The sequence below is a fragment of the Alligator sinensis genome, unplaced genomic scaffold, assembly GCF_000455745.1.
Source record: "Alligator sinensis unplaced genomic scaffold, ASM45574v1 scaffold386_1, whole genome shotgun sequence".
Lineage (NCBI taxonomy): Eukaryota > Metazoa > Chordata > Crocodylia > Alligatoridae > Alligator > Alligator sinensis.
Window position 1 is genome coordinate 784198 of NW_005841996.1, and position 19680 is coordinate 803877.

The 19680-nt window shown below is 44.9% G+C and overlaps 1 protein-coding gene across 1 annotated transcript in view; it reads right to left on the reverse strand.

Annotated features, from left to right (window-relative positions):
- TMEFF1 (transmembrane protein with EGF like and two follistatin like domains 1) overlaps nt 1-19680 on the reverse strand; it is a gene marked incomplete at its 5' end in the record, with an annotated part of 237487 nt that overhangs the window by 54299 nt on the left and 163508 nt on the right. Inside the window, one exon of the mRNA XM_025201481.1 lies at nt 9540-9566. Within this exon, the coding sequence (XP_025057266.1) occupies nt 9540-9566 (27 nt within the window). The remainder of the gene's footprint in view (nt 1-9539; nt 9567-19680) is intronic.

Consider the following 19680-nt stretch of genomic DNA (forward strand, 5'->3'; position numbering starts at 1 on the left):
GATGGTCCTGCCTTGAGCAGGGGGGTGGACTATGTGACCTTTTGAGGTCCCTGCCAACCCTAACTTTCTATGGTTCTCCCTGGAAGCAGCATGGCCAGACCACTTCAGGCTGTATTCTCCTTGCTGGCACTCAGGAGCTGCAGTCCTGCTGCTGAGATGATGTTCCTTCAGCAGCCTCTAAGATCTTACTGCCAGCTCCACTCCGGCCTGGGTTTATGTTCAGTCTAAGCCCAGCCCGCTCCCTAGTCTTGTGGCCCTGGTTGCCTCTGGCCACACCTGCCACCTGCTCCTCCGGACACCTGCTGGCCCTTAAAGCAGCAGGAACACCAAGCCTTCTCCTACACATCCCCATATGGGATTCCATGCTCTTTCTGTGTGTTGGCTTTCTCCCACTTTTTAATTTAAAAAGTACTCTGCAATATTTTTCATTTTTACTGCCAGCAGTCTGGCACTATTATATACTTCTATGGACATTTTGAAGTGCTCTGGAGGGGAAGGTAAGGGGGTATATATGTTCATGCAATATTGAAGTGCTGCAAATCTGAAGCACTTCATATTGGAGCAGGATTGGAGAACTTCAAAAGATCACTTGCCCATATTCTGGGACTGTCAGGTTAAATGTGCTTATAGAAATACAAGGTTGTATTATCTCCCTCCAACTTCTGCAACAGACCTACCTGGAGGTCTGTATAAACAAACAAACAAACAAGATTTTGACCTTTGTGAAAAAAGATAATAAGGATTTTGACATTTGTATGTTTATACAACTCCACCTGTGTGAAAACTATGGGTAACCATTCTGCCTCATACGGGTAAAGAACAGATGGCAACTACTAAAAAGCACACACTGTATATCAATGTATTAATTACTAAATGTTACCTGCCAGATGTTCATCACAAGCTACTCTAGCTACTAAATTTCAGAGGGATTGGGCATTCCAAAGAAATGTATTTTAATATTAATTAACTTAACTATCTGTATTGCAAACATGTTATTTCCTTATCTTGAAATCCTAAATTGATCAGCTACCATCTGTCTAACATCATTGTTTTATATTCCCTGACCACAGTGTGATATTTAGAAATCCTGCCCCTTTGAAGGCTTCTGATAGGTAAGAAATTGTTACTGATCTGAATCTGAAGTGCAAGCTTGAAGTAACTGAATACTATTACCATCGATAACAGTTTGATGGCCTACATTAGTAGTTAATAACCGTTAACTGTTTGATGGCCTGCATTGGTGGTTTTAGATATGTTCATTGTGAAGAGCTGACTGTGCCATAAAATCAACATCACAACTGGCACTCATTGACATCTTTATTGGCAGAGAAGTTAAGGACTGGCAGCTGTGGTATCAAATAAACAATATTTTCAAGAACAAGCCTCACTAGCTAAGTCTTTTTAGTAAGAAGTGAAATATGAGATCACTAATAAGATTCTCCAACCTGCTTGTAGTTCCTGAATTAACATCTTCAAACAGGTAAGAATTGTAAAGTAGAGCTAGCAGGGACCTCAAGACATCATCTAGTCCAACCTCCTGCCTGAAGCATCTTATGTAGGGATAGAACTTGCAACCTTGACATTATTAGTACTGTACTCTAACCAACTCAGCTAAAACACCACTTAAGTGGCTTCAGCAGTTCAATATCCACAAGCGATCTATGGCATAGTTTTGCAAGCATCGTTTTACTATGATTGAAAACAATGAACTGAAGGTTCATACTACTGATGTAAGCAGGATTGGAAACTTTATTGAAACTGTTTATGAATACCATGTTTTTAGAGCAAAGGAAACTGGAAGCTGCTTGTTCAAAAGGTCATAGGGCAAACTAGTTAAGTGTGGCACCACTGATAAAAGGAGGTAATATGCTTATCATTTTCTATCAGGCATACTACAAAATGCTACAACTCCTACTTTTTTTCTAAAATCTAACTTCTTGGTGACCATAAATATGACTTGGCAAATGGTCCAGAGGTATTTTTACACGAACTTTGGCTTCTTTGTGATTCATGACAATTCAGGGGAATGCTGTCTGAAATAATCCAGTATTTAATAGTCTTTTTTATTAGTTTTAAGTCTGTTCTTTTTGCTTAAATGTGTTTCAGCTGACAACATTCTGAGGCGGGCTACTATTCGGTGTAAAGTCAATTTACACAATAATTAAGGAGTTTGTTCTGTGTATGACAGCTATAACACAGCAATCTGAGTCAACTAGGTTCATAGTAATTGTATAACAGAATTTAGACTCACTATTATTGCTCTGTTGTTCAAGTTCAAAAATCTGATGTAAACAAGGATCTCCGGAACAGCAGGAGCTACATGCACATGCCTACTCTGCAATTATCACAGTCATATACACAATCACACTACTGCTTGCATTAAAGACTTGTTAGATATGTAACCAGTATTTATTATAACAATCTGAATGCTTATTAAGAATTACAGATTTGGTTTCCATCAAGCTTTGTACCTATCTTGTATAGTTTTGCCCCTGCAGGGGTAGGCTATAGATTCTCCTTGATGGCTGTGATATTCTTGCAGACAGACTGGTGGTTTGTGACTCTGGTGTGACTGAACTGGCCATTACCATGGGTCTGCCCATTTAAACCTCCCCCTTTGCTATTTTCATTTTGTTTATTTTGCTTCCACAACCATACAATGGAAGCTCTTTCTTTCCTCTTGTGATTATAATCTCCACTTCTGTCTTATTCTGCCCCTATCATTTTAGTATCTGACAATGCCTGTAGATGTGTGGGATGCTTGCTCTGACGTGCTGTAATTACAGCATGTCAGAGCAGACTCGACTGAGTTTGCTGGAGCGTGCTAATTAGCATGCTTCAGCAGCTTCAGTGTCTTGTGTATTCAGCATCCTCATGCTTCAAAATGGTGATGGGGTGCTTCAACTAAAGTCTGTCAAATGAGCTTTAGTTAAAATGCCCCTGCCGCCATTTTAAAGCACAGGATGCTGAATACATGAGATGCTGTGAGCGCTTTAGAGTGGCTCCTGAGAGCCGCTCTAATTAAAGTGTCCCCTTCACCCCTGGAGCACGCGTAAAGACGTCCTGACTGCTTCATTAGCTTGGAAGAGATGTAAAGTGCACCATTCTTCACTGGACCAGAGATAAAAACAGCAAGGGCACATCCAGACCAGTGCAGACATGTGGTATGTGGCACTGTAGACCCATCTGCGGTACCACATACTGCACACACAGACATTCCCTGTGCTGCTACTTTGCAATGCGTTGTGGGGGGGGTTGACCCCGGGAGATCCCAAGGTTACAAAAACCTACACCTAAAAACAGTGGGGCAGTGCACATGGCAGCAGCATGTGCTGCCTAAAACATGAGCCTGGTCAGCTGAAGCTGAAGCCACACTGGTAACAAATGCAGCTCCCGGAGGCCCCCAGGACCCCAGGTAAAGCCGTTGGGGCCTCCCCTACCTGTAGCATGGGCACTCCCTGGAGACAAGTAGCAGCGGCACAAGGTGTGCCACTGCTATTTGTCCCCAGGGAAATGCATGTTCCTGCCCATGGGAATGTGCCTTCAGTGTTTTGTTTTCTTTTTTCAGGCCTGGTGGTAAGGACACATCTGGAAACTTTGTAGCTGGCTTCCAGTTCATCCTCCAATAAATGTTTAATTATTTATGCAAAATGGAACAGCATCAACTGGAGAGGCAGACAGGATCTTACACTTAGGGCACTCTTATAGAATGTGGCAGATATGAGTTCAAGTTACCTCAAGCAGAGGTACAAACTGAAGCTGGGTGCCCCATATTCTGTGAGAATGCTCTAGTCAAAAGACTGATGGATTAAAGGGAGAAAATACAAGCAACATTACATTCTCCTGTCATGTTTTTTAACCTATCTTTTACTTTATTTTCTTTTTATTGTCTAAAAAAGGAAGTATTCCATTTTGGATTGAACGCTGCATTGCTCAACACAAAACAAGTGTTCGGTTTTTAAGGAATGATTTTACTGCTGTGCCTCATGGGAAACTACTGGCCAAACAGGGAAAGATGGGATCAATGCTACAATTAAGAGTTGGTCCGGCAGTTTAGACTAAAAGGTGAGTTATCTAACTAGAGGATGAGTTAACTATCCTGTTTAACATTTTTAGCAGTGGCTTCAGTACTGGAACTAGATGTAAACAAGGATCTCCTGAACAGCAGGAGCGACATGCACATGCCTACTCTGCAATTATCACAGTCATATACACAGCTGAGATCTGCAACCTGCATGGTCCGGTCAGGGATGTGCAGGCAGTGGATCATGGCTCTGCCCCGGCTCCTTGCAGCGGTGACAGCATGGTCCAGAGTCAGGGCAGAAACGCAAATCATTGCCTGCATGTCTCTGTCCAGAGCATGCAGGCTGCAGATCGCAGCTCTGCCCTGGCTCTGGATCATGCTGTCACTGCCGCAAAATCCCAGCCTGGCTCCAGAGCAGTTTCCTCCTCTGCCATGCACCCTGCCAGAAGGGACGGAACTGGGGGCAGGGGAGGAGTGGGGACTCGGGAAGGTTATAGCCACCAAATTACCCGTAGCCACCTCTCCCAGTGGTGCTGCTGCTGCTACCACCACTACCCATCCTACACAGGCGGCAGCAGCTGAGCCCACCCTCAGCACAGCCCCTCCACCAGGAAGAGGCTGGCACGCTGCTGCCTGCCAGTGCTGCTGGAGCTGGTGGCCATGGACACCCCAGCCCCGCACTATCACAGCTGAAACTGGCCCCAGTCACATGGGCAGGGACTGCTGGGAAATGGAGTCCACTGCTGGCCGGATCTGGCCTGCAAGCCAGACTTTGCCCACCCCTGAGATAAGGGATGCTGCCATTATGGAAACAGGAAAATTGACAATCTTGTAGAATGGACTACTAGGAATTAAATGAAGTTTAAAAGTACAAAGTGCTAAGATGGGGTGCTCAGCGCCATGCCCATGGGGCATATCCAGCCCACAGAACTGTCATCTAGTTCATGGGGCTCCCCAGAGTGTCCAGAAATTTGGCAGCAGGGGAGTGGTGGCAGCATTAATTGCTGGTCCCCTGATGGCAAATTTTAGGACCCATGGGGAGTCCTGCAAGCCAGAGAGCACACCAGATTACCAGTGAGAGGCTGGATCTGGGCATGCGGGACTGAGCCAACACATGACCAGATCTGGACTTGTGGGACTGGGCTTGTGCGTGGTCAGTTTCAGCCATGCAGCGTCAGGTCAGTGCACGGGGTCGGGCTAGCATGTGGCTGGACCTGGATGTATGGGATAAGGCTGGCCTGCTGGATTGTGTCAGGGACTGATCAAACAGGCCTGGCTAAGCCAAGCACTTGCGTTACCACACCTGCCCCTGACACCTGGCTAAGGAGAATACCTCAGTTCTCTGCAAATACATTGGCTGCTGCAAGCACCACTCAGCCCTTTTAAACACATCTGCAGACTGAGGCTGCAGACACATCTTGGCACAGCCTCAGTCTGTGCCAGGCAAGCCTTGTGTTCACTGCTGTTCATGGTTCTCCTGACTTCTGAACCAATTTTGGCTTTTCCTGAGCCTGGTCTTCGATCTCCCCTAAAACTTGGCTCTGCTCTCTGGTTTTCCTGGCATCCTGGCTTGGTTTGGCTTCCTTGACCCTGATCTTGGATCCTCCCTGGAACTTGGCACTTGTTCCATGACCCCTGGCTCCTGACCTCGGCTTGCATCTCAGACTACATTTTTCAGATCTCCCCTCAGCTCTGTCGACCCAGCCCTGACCCGATGCTCCAGTAACCTGTGCCCCTGCCCTGGTGACACTCCAGTTGCCCCTTGGGGCCTATCCTTAGGCCCAGCTGCCTACATCCCTGTTGAATAATAAGTTTCTTGCAGTGTGGGAGTCATCTGGCAGTCCCATGATTCAGGGCTAATTCTGATCAATGGTTGAGGCCAGCAATTAACACCCCCCCCATGAATGCTACCGGTTTCCATCACGGTTTTTTTAGAGGTTTTTGGGTTGTTATTGTTGATTTGTTTGTTTGTTTTTCTGGGGTGAGGGGGAGTTGCCTTCTTCTGAGGCTTTGGAACTTCAGCCACTGTTAAGGCCAGGGATTTGGACTGGTATGCACTGATACCCCTGCTAATATTTAGAAACCCTGAAGTTCCTGGCTAGAGGGTCTTGCTCTTCTATTCAGGGTCAGACCAATTGGCAGATTTGGAACTAGGAAAGAATTTTTCCCATAGGGCAGATTGGCAGAGTATAGGGGTTTTTCCTTCCACTGTAGTGTGGAACAAGTTCTTTTTTCTTATAATCTTCTGAGTTTATATTAACTAGCTACTTTGCCACCACAGTGGCAGGAAACTGGCAATGCCTTCATTTTCCCTGCTTTTACCAAAGGCATATCAAAAGGGTGATGCTGATGTTTTGCAACTGTACCTGGTAGCTGTGTGTGAGGGTTTGAAGTGGCCTTTTTGGGGATTGCTTAGGCAAGCGATTGTCTGTGACTATAGGAAACTGGAATTAATATCCCAGGAGGTCCCTTATATTTGTTTCAGTCAGCAGGCAGAGCATTACTGTGGTTAATATTCATAACAAGAGACTGTATTTCTTTTTGCAAAAACACCTAACATAACTTTTGCCTTTAATTCTTTCCAAACTCTGCTCAAGGTTTTGATGGTTTGTCTTGTCAACTATTTTGCTATCCCTGTTTCTCACTTGTCTTATGACCCTGTGACTCCAAGTCATTCATCTGTCCTTCATGTCAAGCTGCACTAAGACACCTGGGACTGGTACCTCACTTATGCTAAGATTCTCCCTAATATTGATGTCTGCATCTGTAGCTTTGCTACTTCTATTTTACTCTGCCCCTAAGCTATGGGAAACTGGGTAACAAATCACCGATGGAAGTAATGCAGCAGCTAAACCGGAAAAGTACTTGTTTCCGCAGTACTGCTCTGAGAGGAGGATGGCAGGAAGGAGAGAAGGAAGTATAGGTGACAAAGATCAACAACAGGTAATGGTCTCTGCATTTCACACACAATACTCATAATTTTTTTTTAATTCATATGTAATGGCTGCTTTGGATAAAGGTTTTATCTTGTTTTTTTTACATGTAAACATTTTGTCTTGTTTCCAAATAAGCATGTGTTCTTGGTGCTGTCCCCTCTTTTTCTAGCACAAACTGGTACTCTTTTTCACAGTTTCACCTAAGACTGAATATAATTTGGATTTAGCTACCTTATTATTCCCAAAACAAGGTTGAGACATTGCTTTAGCTTGCATAAACACCAACTGTATGATGTAAGTTCTGTGATTATAGAGTTGTAAACCACATATGTATTTAAAAATTAATTTTAAAAAGTAATATCAAACAACATACATAAAACATACCATAGTCTTTTAAAAATATATTCATGATACGACAAAGGACAAATTAAAATGTAATAAATATGATATTTAGGAAAAGAACATTTGTCAAACTAAATGGCTTATAATATTTATTCCAAGTATATACATCTATCAGGAGTTACTTTATAACATTTTAAGAAAAATAGTTTTGTAGAAATTTAAACATCCTGCATTACTGGGAACGACCAGATGCTACCCTGAAAGGGTGAGAACTAGAAACTGAAAGGGCGTGTCTACACACGCATTAACATTCTTTAGCTAATGCGCATTAAATCTAGTACCTCCAGGCACCTATACATGACTGCAGAGGCTGCTTCAACACTCTGAAATTCCAGTGTGTTGTAGTAGACGCAATCTAGTCTGCTGGAGCATGGCAATTACCACACAGTAATTACCAGCAGCCTTCAGTGTCTCATGTATCAGTGTCCCTGTACTTAAAAATGGTAGGGAGGGCATTTGAACTAAAGCTTGTCAAACAAGCTTTAGTTCAAGGGTCCCTGCCACCATTTTTAACTGCGGGGATACTGATACAGAAGACATGGCAGTGCTTTAATTAGAGCAGCTATCAGAACCGCTTTAATTAAAGTGATACACAACCACCCCAGAACACATGTAAAAGTGTCCTCCTTTGTGAAGTACAGTAAAAGTTCTGTTGACCGGCATCTTACAAGCCGGCATGCTCTACTAACCAGCATGCCGGCTTGTAAGATAAAGTGAAACCGGAAGTGCCTACTGTGGCACATCCGGTTTCTCCGAGCCCCCATGGCCCGGGGCAAAGCAGCCTGCGTTGCTGAGCCCCCACAGCCTGGGGGCATAACAGGCTGTGCAGGGCCCACCTCCCTGTCCCGTGGGGCCAGTGGTGATGCGGCGGGAGGGGCAGAGGGATGCCCCAGACGCGGTGGGGGAAGCGGCGGCCGGGGCCGCTCAATTAACTGCCATATTTTGTTATTCAGCATTCCCCATTCCCAGGGGATGCCAGATAACAGAGCTTTTACTGTACTAGGAAAATGTGCATTAGTCTGTTTTAATGCTCATTAACTAAAGAGCACAGGGCATTTGTACACAACACGGGGGAATTTAATTCTCCCTAAATTGAAGCGGTGTTTTTTTAAAAACACCATTTCAATTTAGGGCGAAGTAAACCCCTGTGTCGTGTATATCCATGTCCGCCCTATCCTTACCTGTCTCTCCAGCGGTGGGGAGGGGAGAGCGAGCTGCTGGCAGGCAGAGCGGTCCCTGAGCTGAGGGGTGGAGGGGAGAGCTGGTGCTTCCCTCCATGGCAGCAGTGGCCCCCCCCCCCCCGCCAGAGGCACCCAGCTTGGGCAGTCCCAGGGGGCAGTGCAGCTGTGGAGGGAAGCACTGGGACCCTGTGCAGCTCAGGCAGGCAGGCAGGCTCGGGGGGGTGGGGCGGGGGGAAGAAAAAGATCAGGCTCGCTGCTTTATTTTATTTTTTTTTCCCCCCCTTTTGTGGAGTCTGCCTTCCCGGGCTGCTGCCAGGCTGCCTGCACAGTCTGCCTGCACAGTCCCTAAACCGCACTGAGCCTGGTGCTTCCTTCCACAGCTGTAAGGTAGGAAGCTAAAACTCCTCAGAGGTGTGTTAGTTTGTAGTGCTCCAAAGTCATTTGCTGCATCTCAAAGTCATTTAAGGCGCATTACACTGCCAAATATGCTACAGCAGCTGGAATTAATGCACAATACACTGCCAAATGTGCAAACAGTAATGACATTAAAGTGATGCAAAAGGCACTTAACCTACTTTCAACCTGCTTTAAAGTGTTGCCTGCAAACGCCCACAGTTTTCAAGTGACGCTCAATGTGCATTAGTCTATTTAATGCGCATTAACTAAATAGCACTTTTTGTGATGTTTTAATGCACATTAGAACAGGATAATGCACATTAAAGCACATGTGTAGATGCACCCAAAATAACTAAGCCAAATCCCACATCCAAGGTAGCTAAAATGCAAACTGCAAACTAGTTATATAAAATCAAAGCTTGGAAAAAATGCCTTCATTTATGGTTCATCCTATGTTAGAATATTAAAACTAAAAGAATTGTTAAGAATTATCTAGTTTTCATCATTTCAAGGCAAGAGTGTCCCTTTAACTATCAGAGACCCACAAGCATGCAATTAAAATAAAACAAAATGTTAGTGCAACTAGGATTGAGTACTCACCTCCTTCTCCTGATCCAGAACCATTATCTGAGAGGGAAATAAAAGGAAAAATAAAAACATTGTTACCAGAATACTTGTCTGTTTAATAATTTTCTCATTTTGAAAACATGAGGAGCCAAATTTATACGCAAGTTCTCCCACCGCATCAAACATTACTAATAGAATTTGTCCAGTCTTATTATCTACTATTTTCCTTATCTGCCAGGGTAAATTTCTCTAAAATCAATAGCTTAAAGGATAAGCACTCCCAAGTTTTTAAACTAAAAAAAATGCAAGCTTTCCAGCCTGATTTTTATATTCTTTTACTTCTGAGAAACACCTGTACTTTAGTTAAGGGTGCTGCACATATTGCATGGCTCTGGGGGCATGTTTCCAGTGGGTTCTTGGCAAGACCTGGGAGTGATCAGTGGTAGTAATCAATGGCTAGATGTCTAGATAGCAGCTGGTATCGAGCGGAGTGCCCCAGCGGTCAGCCCTGGAGCCAGTTTTGTTCAATATCTTTATCAATGACCTGGAAGATGAGATGGAGTGCACCCTCCATGATTTTGCAGATGACACCAAACTAGGGGGAGTAGTAGATGCACTGGAGGGCAGGGCTAGGATTCAGAGAGACTTTGACAAATTAGAGGACTGTACTAAAAGAAATCTCATGAGGTTCAATAAGGACAAGTGTAAAGTCCTGCACTTAAGATGGAACAATCCCATGCACCACTACAGGCTGGGGACTGACTGGCTAAGCAGCAGCTCTGCAGAAAAAGACCTGGGGGTTACAGTGGGCAATAAGCTGGATATGAGCCAACTGCGTGCCCTTGTTGCCAAGAAGGTAAACAGCACACTGGGCTGCATTAATAGAAGCTTAGCCAGCAGATTACCCTCTGTTCTACACTGATGAAGCCACATCTGGAGTCCTGTGTCCAGTTTTGGGCCTCCCACTACAGAAAGGATGTGGATAAGTTTGAGAGAGTCCAGTGGAGGGCAGCCAAAATGGTGAGGGGGCTGGGACGCATGACATATGAACAGGGATCCAACGCAAGGTTTTATTGATATATTTACAATTTACAAGTAATTTGGAAGCCTATCAGTGCCTTAATCACTATAATAAAATAAATTCTAAAAACCTAGAAATTTTGGTATTTTTCATTTTTTTATCATGGAAAATCAGAGCTCCCCTTGCCCCCTTAGCTCACAGAATGCAGGTTCAAGCCCCTCACTCCCAAGCCACAGCCCCCCAGCCCTGATGGTGCTTCTCACTCCCCTCCCCCAACCCACCGGCTCTGCTGGTGCCCTCCCCCCCCAAATCCCACACACAGTTACCTGCCTCTCCCCTAGCCCTGCCAAAGGGGGCCCCCAGCTGCCAGGGCTATGAGGCCCAGGATCTGGGTCTGCAGCCCCATGTCCCCTGCAGCAGCAGCCGAGCCCGAGATGCTGCCTGCAGGAGGCAGTGGCTGCTGCAGTGGAACCAAGCCTGGCTCTCTACCACACCCACCACCCCTCATGGGCAGCACAGCTGGACCAGAGCCCATGGGCAGGTTGGGTGTGGGCTGCCTGCTGCGGGCTTGGGTGGGGGGGCGCCCAGCTCTCCGCCTCTGCACACAGTCCTGGGGGCCAGAGGGACCCATGCTCCCCAGATCTGTGAATGAGGTGGAGGCAGCTGCAGGCTGCCTACTGCGGGCTTGGGCTCCCTGCCCTGCTGCCCTTCCCTGGCGCCTCCACAGCCCGGTGGACAGGACCCGGCAAAACAAGGCAGACTGGGGTACCCATGCTGCTGCAGGGTGGGCAGGGGACACATCAACAGGGTGACACAGGGATTGCAGCAGCAAGGAGCTCCCTGCCCAGTCCCACTTTGTCCTGCTGTGCCAGGTCCTGCCTGCTGGACTGCAGGGGCCCCTGGGAAGGCAGCAGGGAAGGGAGCCCGAGCCTGCAGGAGGCAGCCCACACCCGCTCCTGCCGTCCCACAGATCCGCGGGGCACGGGTCCCCCCTGCCCTCCCCAGGAGTGCACACAGTTGCGGGGAGCCGGCCCCACTCCCTCACCACCCGAACAAGCCACCCACAGCCCCATCCCACTCCCCATTGGGGCCCTATGGTCATGCATTCCAGCCCTGGGCCCCAAGCCCAATGCACCGCCTGGCTAGGCAGCAGCCACCGCCATAGCCCTGCCCAACTCACTCCCTCTCTCCCTATGGGGGCCTCAATTCCCCTCCCTCCCCTCTCCCCACAGCCAGACCTACATGCAGGAGCTGCTCTCCAGGCTGCCTGGCAGCCATGTGCATATACATGCACATAGCGCCCCCTGTCTGCCTGCCCTCCTCCAGCTCCCTCCCAGCCCCCTGCAAGCTGGAACTCTGCCAGCCTCCAGCGAGCTCTTTGCAAAAGTGCAAAATCTGCGTGTTTCTCCATTACCTGAGAAAATCACGGATTTCTCATTTTAAAAGGTGAAACCTGCATTTTTCTCCATTTTTCTACAGGAAACAGAAAACCTGGATCCCTACTTATGAGAAGAGACTGAGGGTACTGTGCTTATTTAGTCTGGAGAAGAGAAGACTGAGAGGGGATTTAATAGCAGTCTTCAAAAACCTGAAGGGGGATTCCAAAGAGGATGGAGCTGGACTGTTCTCAGTGGTAGCAGATGATAGAACAAGGAGAAATGGTATCAAGTTGCAGCACAGGAAGTTTAGGTTAGATATTAGGAAAAACTTTCTTACCAGGAGGGTAGTAAATTACTGGAACAGGTTACCCATAGTGGGTGTGGAATCTCCATCCTTGGAGGTTTTTAAGACCCTAGACAAAGCCTTGGCTAGAATGATCTAGTTGGGGATGGTCCTGCTTTGAGCAGGGGGTTGAGGTGACCTCCTGAGCTCCCTTCCAATCCTAATTTTCTGATTCTATGAGCAGAAGCATGTGGGACAAGTAGATGTGTTCCGCACACCTCTGTTTCTGGAAGATGCCATGCAGGGCTGGACCATGAAGAGTTAAAACACAAGTGGGCACTCCTGCTTGCTTTAGTTTTATCAGATAACTGTAATGGAGGCACCAGCATGTGCCACAGCCTTTCCTAACCTGGCTGTGCATGAGGCATGCAGGACATTTATCTGGCTATAGCAGCAGCGCCTGCATGACAGCAACCTTAAGGGGGGTCTCGTACCACTCCACCCTAGTTGAGAACCAGTGGCATAAATACTCTTTCCTTTGGCATCTGCTCTGTACCATTGTAAGGTACAGGACATGGGACTAGATGGAACTGTGGTCGACTCACTATAGCATCTCCTTTTGTTTAAGTACTCTCTTCATATTTATATTCTGATTCTGCTTAACGTTCCTACAGAGATGCAATGGACACCTTACAAATCGAATACCTCCCATGGTATTTTCAGGGAAGTGTCACATTTTTCCTGTCTCTTGTCTACATTTGGTCTCAGAATGGATGGGTTTTAGAAACTGCTACAAACTATTCACTGGATTCTGCATCTCAACCTTAGGAGCCCTTTATTTAGGACTCTGAGAGGACAGTGGGGTGGATCCATTTCTTCTTATCTCAGCTTTCAGAACTCAGAAGACTATTAGCTGTAGCTATACAATGTTTCATATCAGGTGTGCCACTTCACTAGAATCTCTGTCAGGATTGGGAATAATACCAGAACTGTTTCATCAGGGCAACCAAATGAAAGCAAATATTCTTGTTGTTTCTGAATTTGGGCTAAGTTTTCTACACGAAAAGACTCCTTGGACATCTCAATATGCATAGCAACTAATTAGTATCTCAGAGTCCAGTCCTTCTCAAGACTGTTCTCAGGTGATCTCCATCTAACAATAATAAACAGAAGAACCCTACCGCCAAAAGGAAAACCGCTCAAGTGAAGAGTGAGGCAGCAAAAATATCTCTGTTTTGAATCTGAAAATTCAAGTTTTTTAACAGTGACTCTGACTAAACTGTCTGTCTGAACCACCTCTCCCTGGGGCTTCATAAACACATCAAAATGGGCTTGCATATACACAATAGGGCAGACTTCTTTTGAAAGTCATATTTTTGCATAAAAATCAATTTTTTTGATGACATACAAGACCCATGTGTGAAGCAAGGACATAAACCAAGGATTACCATCCCAGGCAAGTAGCTTAACTGCTAGGCCACAGGGTCAGCCTCCCTCTTGGGTTCTCTTTCCAGCCCAATGTGCCTTGAATTCTTTTTCTGCACAAGGATCAGTTTCAAGAGGAAAGATGAAGAGTCTCCCTTATAGATTGGTCTCTAATCCACCATCTTGAATAATGCAAGCCAACCATGCTCTGTTCCTGTTCCAGGCTCTTTTAGCCTGATTTTTTCTTAAGTATAAACAAACGCCAGCTGAATCAAAATGAAAAAATCCTCCAACCCTCTTACCCCAAGGAAGGGGGAGGGATGGGAAGGAGGACATGCTGGAGAGGAATCAATATGGTTTTGTCAATGGGAGATCATGCCTCCCCAGTCTACTAGAGTTCTTTAAGGATGTCAATAAGCAGGTGGATCAGGGTGATCCAGTTGACGCAGTATATCAGTTCGGCCAAATCTGAATCTGAAGATTTAATTCTGATTCACAGAATCAGTGATTCGGCCATAGACACAGCATGATATATTTTTTCTACATACCTTGAGGTACCAGGTGCAGCTTGTGAGTGCTGCGATGGTGGGGCGGATGGTGTGTCCCACAGCAGCACGGGGGAGCCCCTGCGTGCTCAGTGACAGACCCAGAAATGAACTGGAAGTACTTCTGTCCACTTCCGGGTCCGCCGCTGAGTGTGCAGGGGACCCCCTGTGCTCCCATGGGATGCTCCATCTGCCCCACCATCTCAGCATTCATGAGCCACGCTCGGTACCTTGAGGTATGTAGAAAAAACATATAAATCTATGTCTATGGCTGAATCATCAAATCTGTCTGAATCCAATTAGATTCGGAGAGATTAATGGGCCTCCTAATTCAGTTCAGAGTCTGAGATTCAGCTGCTGAATCAGGCCGAATCTCCTCTGAATCGAATCAGTGACTGAAGTTTCACACAACCTGACTAGTCAGTTTAGAAAAGAGGTGCTTGAGGGAGGGACATAATAAGGTTTTACAAAATACTAAATAGCAAAGAAAAGCAAATAGGGATTTATTATTTACTATCTCTCATAAAACAAGAACTGAGGTCATCAAATGAAACTAGTAGGATGTAAGTTTAAAATTAACAAAAAGGAGTTATTTTTCACACAACATGTAGTTAAAGTGTGGAACCCATTGCCACAAGATGTTGTGCCAGTCTCAAAAAGGGATTGGACATATTCTTGGAGGAAAGGTGCATCAGTAACTATTGAGCATGGCAGTTTGGGGTACAGTTTCTGAATCAGAACTTCCAAGACCCTAAATGCTGGAGGCTGCAAGTGGGAGAGGAACAGTGGAAAAAAAAATGTGGTCATACTCTTGTTCACTTTCTCTTTCAGCATCCACTCTCTGCCACTATTATATAGGATACTAAGCAAGATGGACCCATGTTCTGACCCACTAAGAGGCAGTTTTTATGTATATTAAGCATCTAAGGCCTGGATTATTCCTTCAGGATACAGCCAGGATTCTTTTTCACAGCTGGTACTCATGGGGCAGAAATCAGCCGTTACAAAGGAGCCTTCCATAAAATGGTCAACGTTAGTCAAGGTGTGTGCAGAGTGGAACTGAAATTCCTGGAACTGTTTTTGACACTCTCCACATTAAAGTTTTAATATCAGATATAAGGATCCTGCTCCATAAATGGAAGGGGAAACTTCCCCTGAATCACTTGCAAATTGTTCCACTCATCACAAAATCCAGTGAGGGCTTTTAACTTTAGCTCTTACACAATGCAGATTAATTCCTTCTCTTCCCCATGCAGGTGGCATGGTTCCATTGCAATACTAAATACAGAAGACCTTGGGATCTGGTAGTTTAAGAAGGATAAGGAATAAGCACAATTCAGTTCAGTCCTCCAGCCAGTGTGCAAACCAAAACAGCAAACCTTGATTACCTGCCATTCATGCAGCAGTGAGGTTTACACAGTTAGCAATACATGAAGGACGTCTGTTAAGAAGTGTGCCAATTTAGCTCCCAGGAACTCCCAGCAGCAACAGCTCAATCCTCTTCCCGCTGGGTTTATAGCCCCACCCACGAAGAGCACCGGGGCTTACTGGCAATTACCCTTGATTTTCATATGCTTCAGGAGCTTCCTGAGAGGAATGCTGACAAGTCTAATTGCCAGCAGCTGTGGGGGATCCAGTTGCTGCTGACAAGGGTTTAACCTTTGGCTTGCCAGCCAACATATCCAGAACATCCCTTCTGTTACACATCTGTAAAAGACTTTTGAAATCATTTGATCCAAAAGTGTGTAATATAGTAGCATTTATTTTGCTAAATTATAGCTTCTGACAAGAAGTACAGATGGTCAGAAGATTAACGTCAACATACATTCACAAGGCATATTTTTGTAAGCCTGTTTCTTACCCTCAAGTAAATTACTTCTTAATAATAACAAGCAGACAATGTATTTAGCAAATCCTCCTCATAGCCTGGATAAAATAATTCATTCCCCTTACTAGGGTTGGGGGGGAGGCTCTCTAATAACAACATAGCAAGCAAAATTTTGGTCAGTTATCAGAAAAAGGAAATAAATTTTCCAGAATATTTTGATGGCTTAGTGAGGAGAAACATGTAACAAGAGTTCTTTTCATATTTTAAAGTATTTGCTTGAATCCAAAGTAAATTCTCCCCCTCCCCGCCCCATTCAACATGGGGAAAAAAGCCCCTCATCTTGGGTTTCAGTTCAAGGCAAGGAAGCGGCTGACTGCTGTGGTTCCAGCTCCGGCCCTGACCAAGGCTTAGGGTAAGAGTTAGGGCTGCGCGAAGCTTTGGTCCCTGATTCAATTCAGTGGAGATTCGGCCCAATTCAGTGGCCGAATCTCCAAATCCAAATCGAATCAGAACCCTCCAAATCGATTCAGAAAGATTCGGACATAGACACAGCTTTAAATGTTTTTTCTACATACCTCTAGGTAGCAAGTGGCTTGTGAATGCTGCAATGCTGGGGCACATGGAGTGTGCCACAGAAGCGCGGGGGGCTCCCCAACACGCTTAGCAGGAGACCCGGAAGTGGACCAGAAGCACTTCCAGTTCACTTCTGGGTCCACTGGGGAGTTTGCGGGGGCCCCCCCTCGCCCCAGCTTGGCAACTGGTGCCTTCTGGGTCTGGGGGGGCAGAGGGGGGCACCTGGGCTCCCCCCATGGCCGATCACTGAGCCTGGGGGGTGCAGGGGGGCCCCCTGTGCGCTCCCTGGCAGACCTGGAAGTACTTCTGGTCCACTTCTGGGTTTACCACTGAGCACGTGGAGGGCCCCCCCCGCACACCTGTGGGATGCTCCATGCACCCCAGCATTGCAGTGATCACAAGCTGCACTAGTACATTGAGATATGTAGAAAAAACTTTTAAAACTGGGTCTGTTTAAATCTCCGAATCAGCATCGAATCTTCAGATTTGGATTTGGTCAAATCGAATTGGGACAGGGATCTGAATCAACGAATTGAATCAGTGTCCCTGATTCGGGCCAAATCCAAATCAAATAGGGCCCGTTTTGCACACCCCTAGTAAGAGTCAGAGCCTTAGCCACTGCCCCCTGTGCCACCTGCCCCTCGGAGTCTCTGCCCTGCCTACATCCTGCCGCCCCTGCAACTCCAGCTTACCCTCAGTCCTGGCTCTGACTGAGCCTCTGACCTGAGGCATGGAGGATACAGTGGCTCTGGCCACCACTCAGCCAGGCATCAGTGGTAGTAGCAGCTCTGGCCCCTGCTCTGGCTCTCATCCTTGGGCCAGGACCACCACCACTGCAACCAGGCCCAGGGCAAAGTGGGGCCAGAGCTGGAGCTGTGACTGAGGGTAAATGGTGGCTAGGGAGGGCTGGCAGGGGGACAAATTTAAGACTACCCGTCAATAATTAGCTTCTGTATGTGGAACTTTATAACATTTATACACTTTCCATGTTAGAAGCTAATTATCAGGTGTCATCTTAAATTCAAAGTCATCTTGGATTCAGGTAAATATGGTACTAGTCCAGAAATGAGCTTCCCAGAATTTCCTCCTTAAAGCTAAGAATGGATTCTTAGCTCATTATATTTCTTTTCAGCACAATATGATCTACTAATTATGCTTCCATGTGAATCTCCTACAGGAACAACCACATACTGTAAAAACCTGTGCATTCAGGTTTCATAATAAGAGTTTGATTACTTCAAACTGCGGCATACCAGTTTAAATTAAAAGAAGTCTTGGGAGACTCTTTGTTCACTACAGTGAATTGTGTCGTGCAGGGAAAAAGCAGAAACTAAAAAAGGTACATCTAATAGAAAAATATTATTTGCTTTTAATTATGAATATAGGATGTTGTTTTCAGTTTAGTTGTCCCAATAAAAGGAACAATAGACTGTTCCCTCCAATAAATGTTATAATCTGAAAAGCTCAAATTAAAAATGTACCAAAATATCAAAAATATCAGCAATTGACTGTGCGCGATTTTTGTGTGTGCAAACAGTACAAATCTGAGAGAAGTCCAAATCTTGGCAAAATATGTGATATACCAGTGAACATGAACATACATATAAGTTAAAATAAATAAAAATGAAATCTCTCATTTTTCATCTTCAGGACTCCAAAATGCAAACTGGAAAAATGACTACTGGCCTCCTACCCATAAAGACAGAAAACAAATAAAAAATTGATGAGCATACTCTGAAACATTTCAAACATCAGAAGGCAATCTGTCTTTTTGTCCCAAATGCTCTGTTTTAGAGGCACTTGAGCTGATCTAGACAATTCAAGAATACCCTTGCTGCAGGGTAATTCACAGGTGGCATTGAGAAAGTTTAAACAGTGCATATGACCTTGTGTCAGCACATTTGAGAGATGTTCAATATTTGTAAACTGATCACAGATTTAGGGAAGTATTTATTTGTCTACGACCAGCCACAGATCTGACCGATTCCTTTGTGGATTTTAAAAAAACATCACTTTCATTAGCCATGAGAGATAAGTTTATAAAAACATTTTTATTATGTCCTTAATTCTTAATCTTATACTGAAGTTTTATGGAAGAGGTACACTGAACTGGATTTTACACACTTCTTTAATTTGCTTCAAATTTTCAAACATGGGTTCTTACATTTAATGCATGAATTTCATTAGATGTTTACCATCCATAACTATTCCCACTATTTCAATAAGAGCTATGAATGCTGAACATCTCTGCAGACATGGATGTTTGTAAATATTGCTTTTACATTACAATTTGCTCTCAAAATTAGGACGTGCTGCTTCATATACAGTCATCCATAGCCTCATAGCTACAATTAACATTATATTCCCTAAAACACAATTTTGAATCTGAAGTCCTGCAAAAGCATTCCAAGATTTGCTATTTTCTGATTCTGTTTACTTTAAGATCTGACAATTTAAAGAACACATGTATGTTAGAAGGTTAGTTTACCATTTATCCTTGCAAAACAAGGAAAATATAAATGTGTTGCTAAATAAATCCATGCCTTTACAAATCTGGCTTGATCTATTAATTAAAATGTTATCTAACAAGACGTAGATATTAAAAGCCTGACAAAAACTTACTATGTGTCTTTACCAATTCTGTGGTATAGGCCTGAACAGTTACACTCAAAATGGAAAGCAATGGTCATATTCCACTGAAGTCAGTAAAAAACAGTGTGATGCCAGAATCATGTATATATGTAATCAAAATAAGGATGTATTCTCAGTACCTTCTGGTCCATGGTCATGCCTTGAACTACTACTGCGCAAACTGTTATGAAGTGATCCTGCATTTATTTCCTGAATTGTCTGCTTTATGTAGGTTTTTAAGAAATGGAAATGGATGTAAGGAATCCTCTCAGATTATTAACCAGTATTAACCAGTTAATCATGCCTTAAGTTGTGATGCAGTAGTAATCAGTTAATCATGTCTTAAGTTGTGGCACAGCCACATGTTCAATCAATTAATGGCGTGATAAAACAAGCAATAAACCACAAAGTTATTCTACTAAAAATGTGTAATAACTTTGTTGCTTGTTCTTCTCATGCCATTAACTGAACATGTGGCTAGGGGCCCCC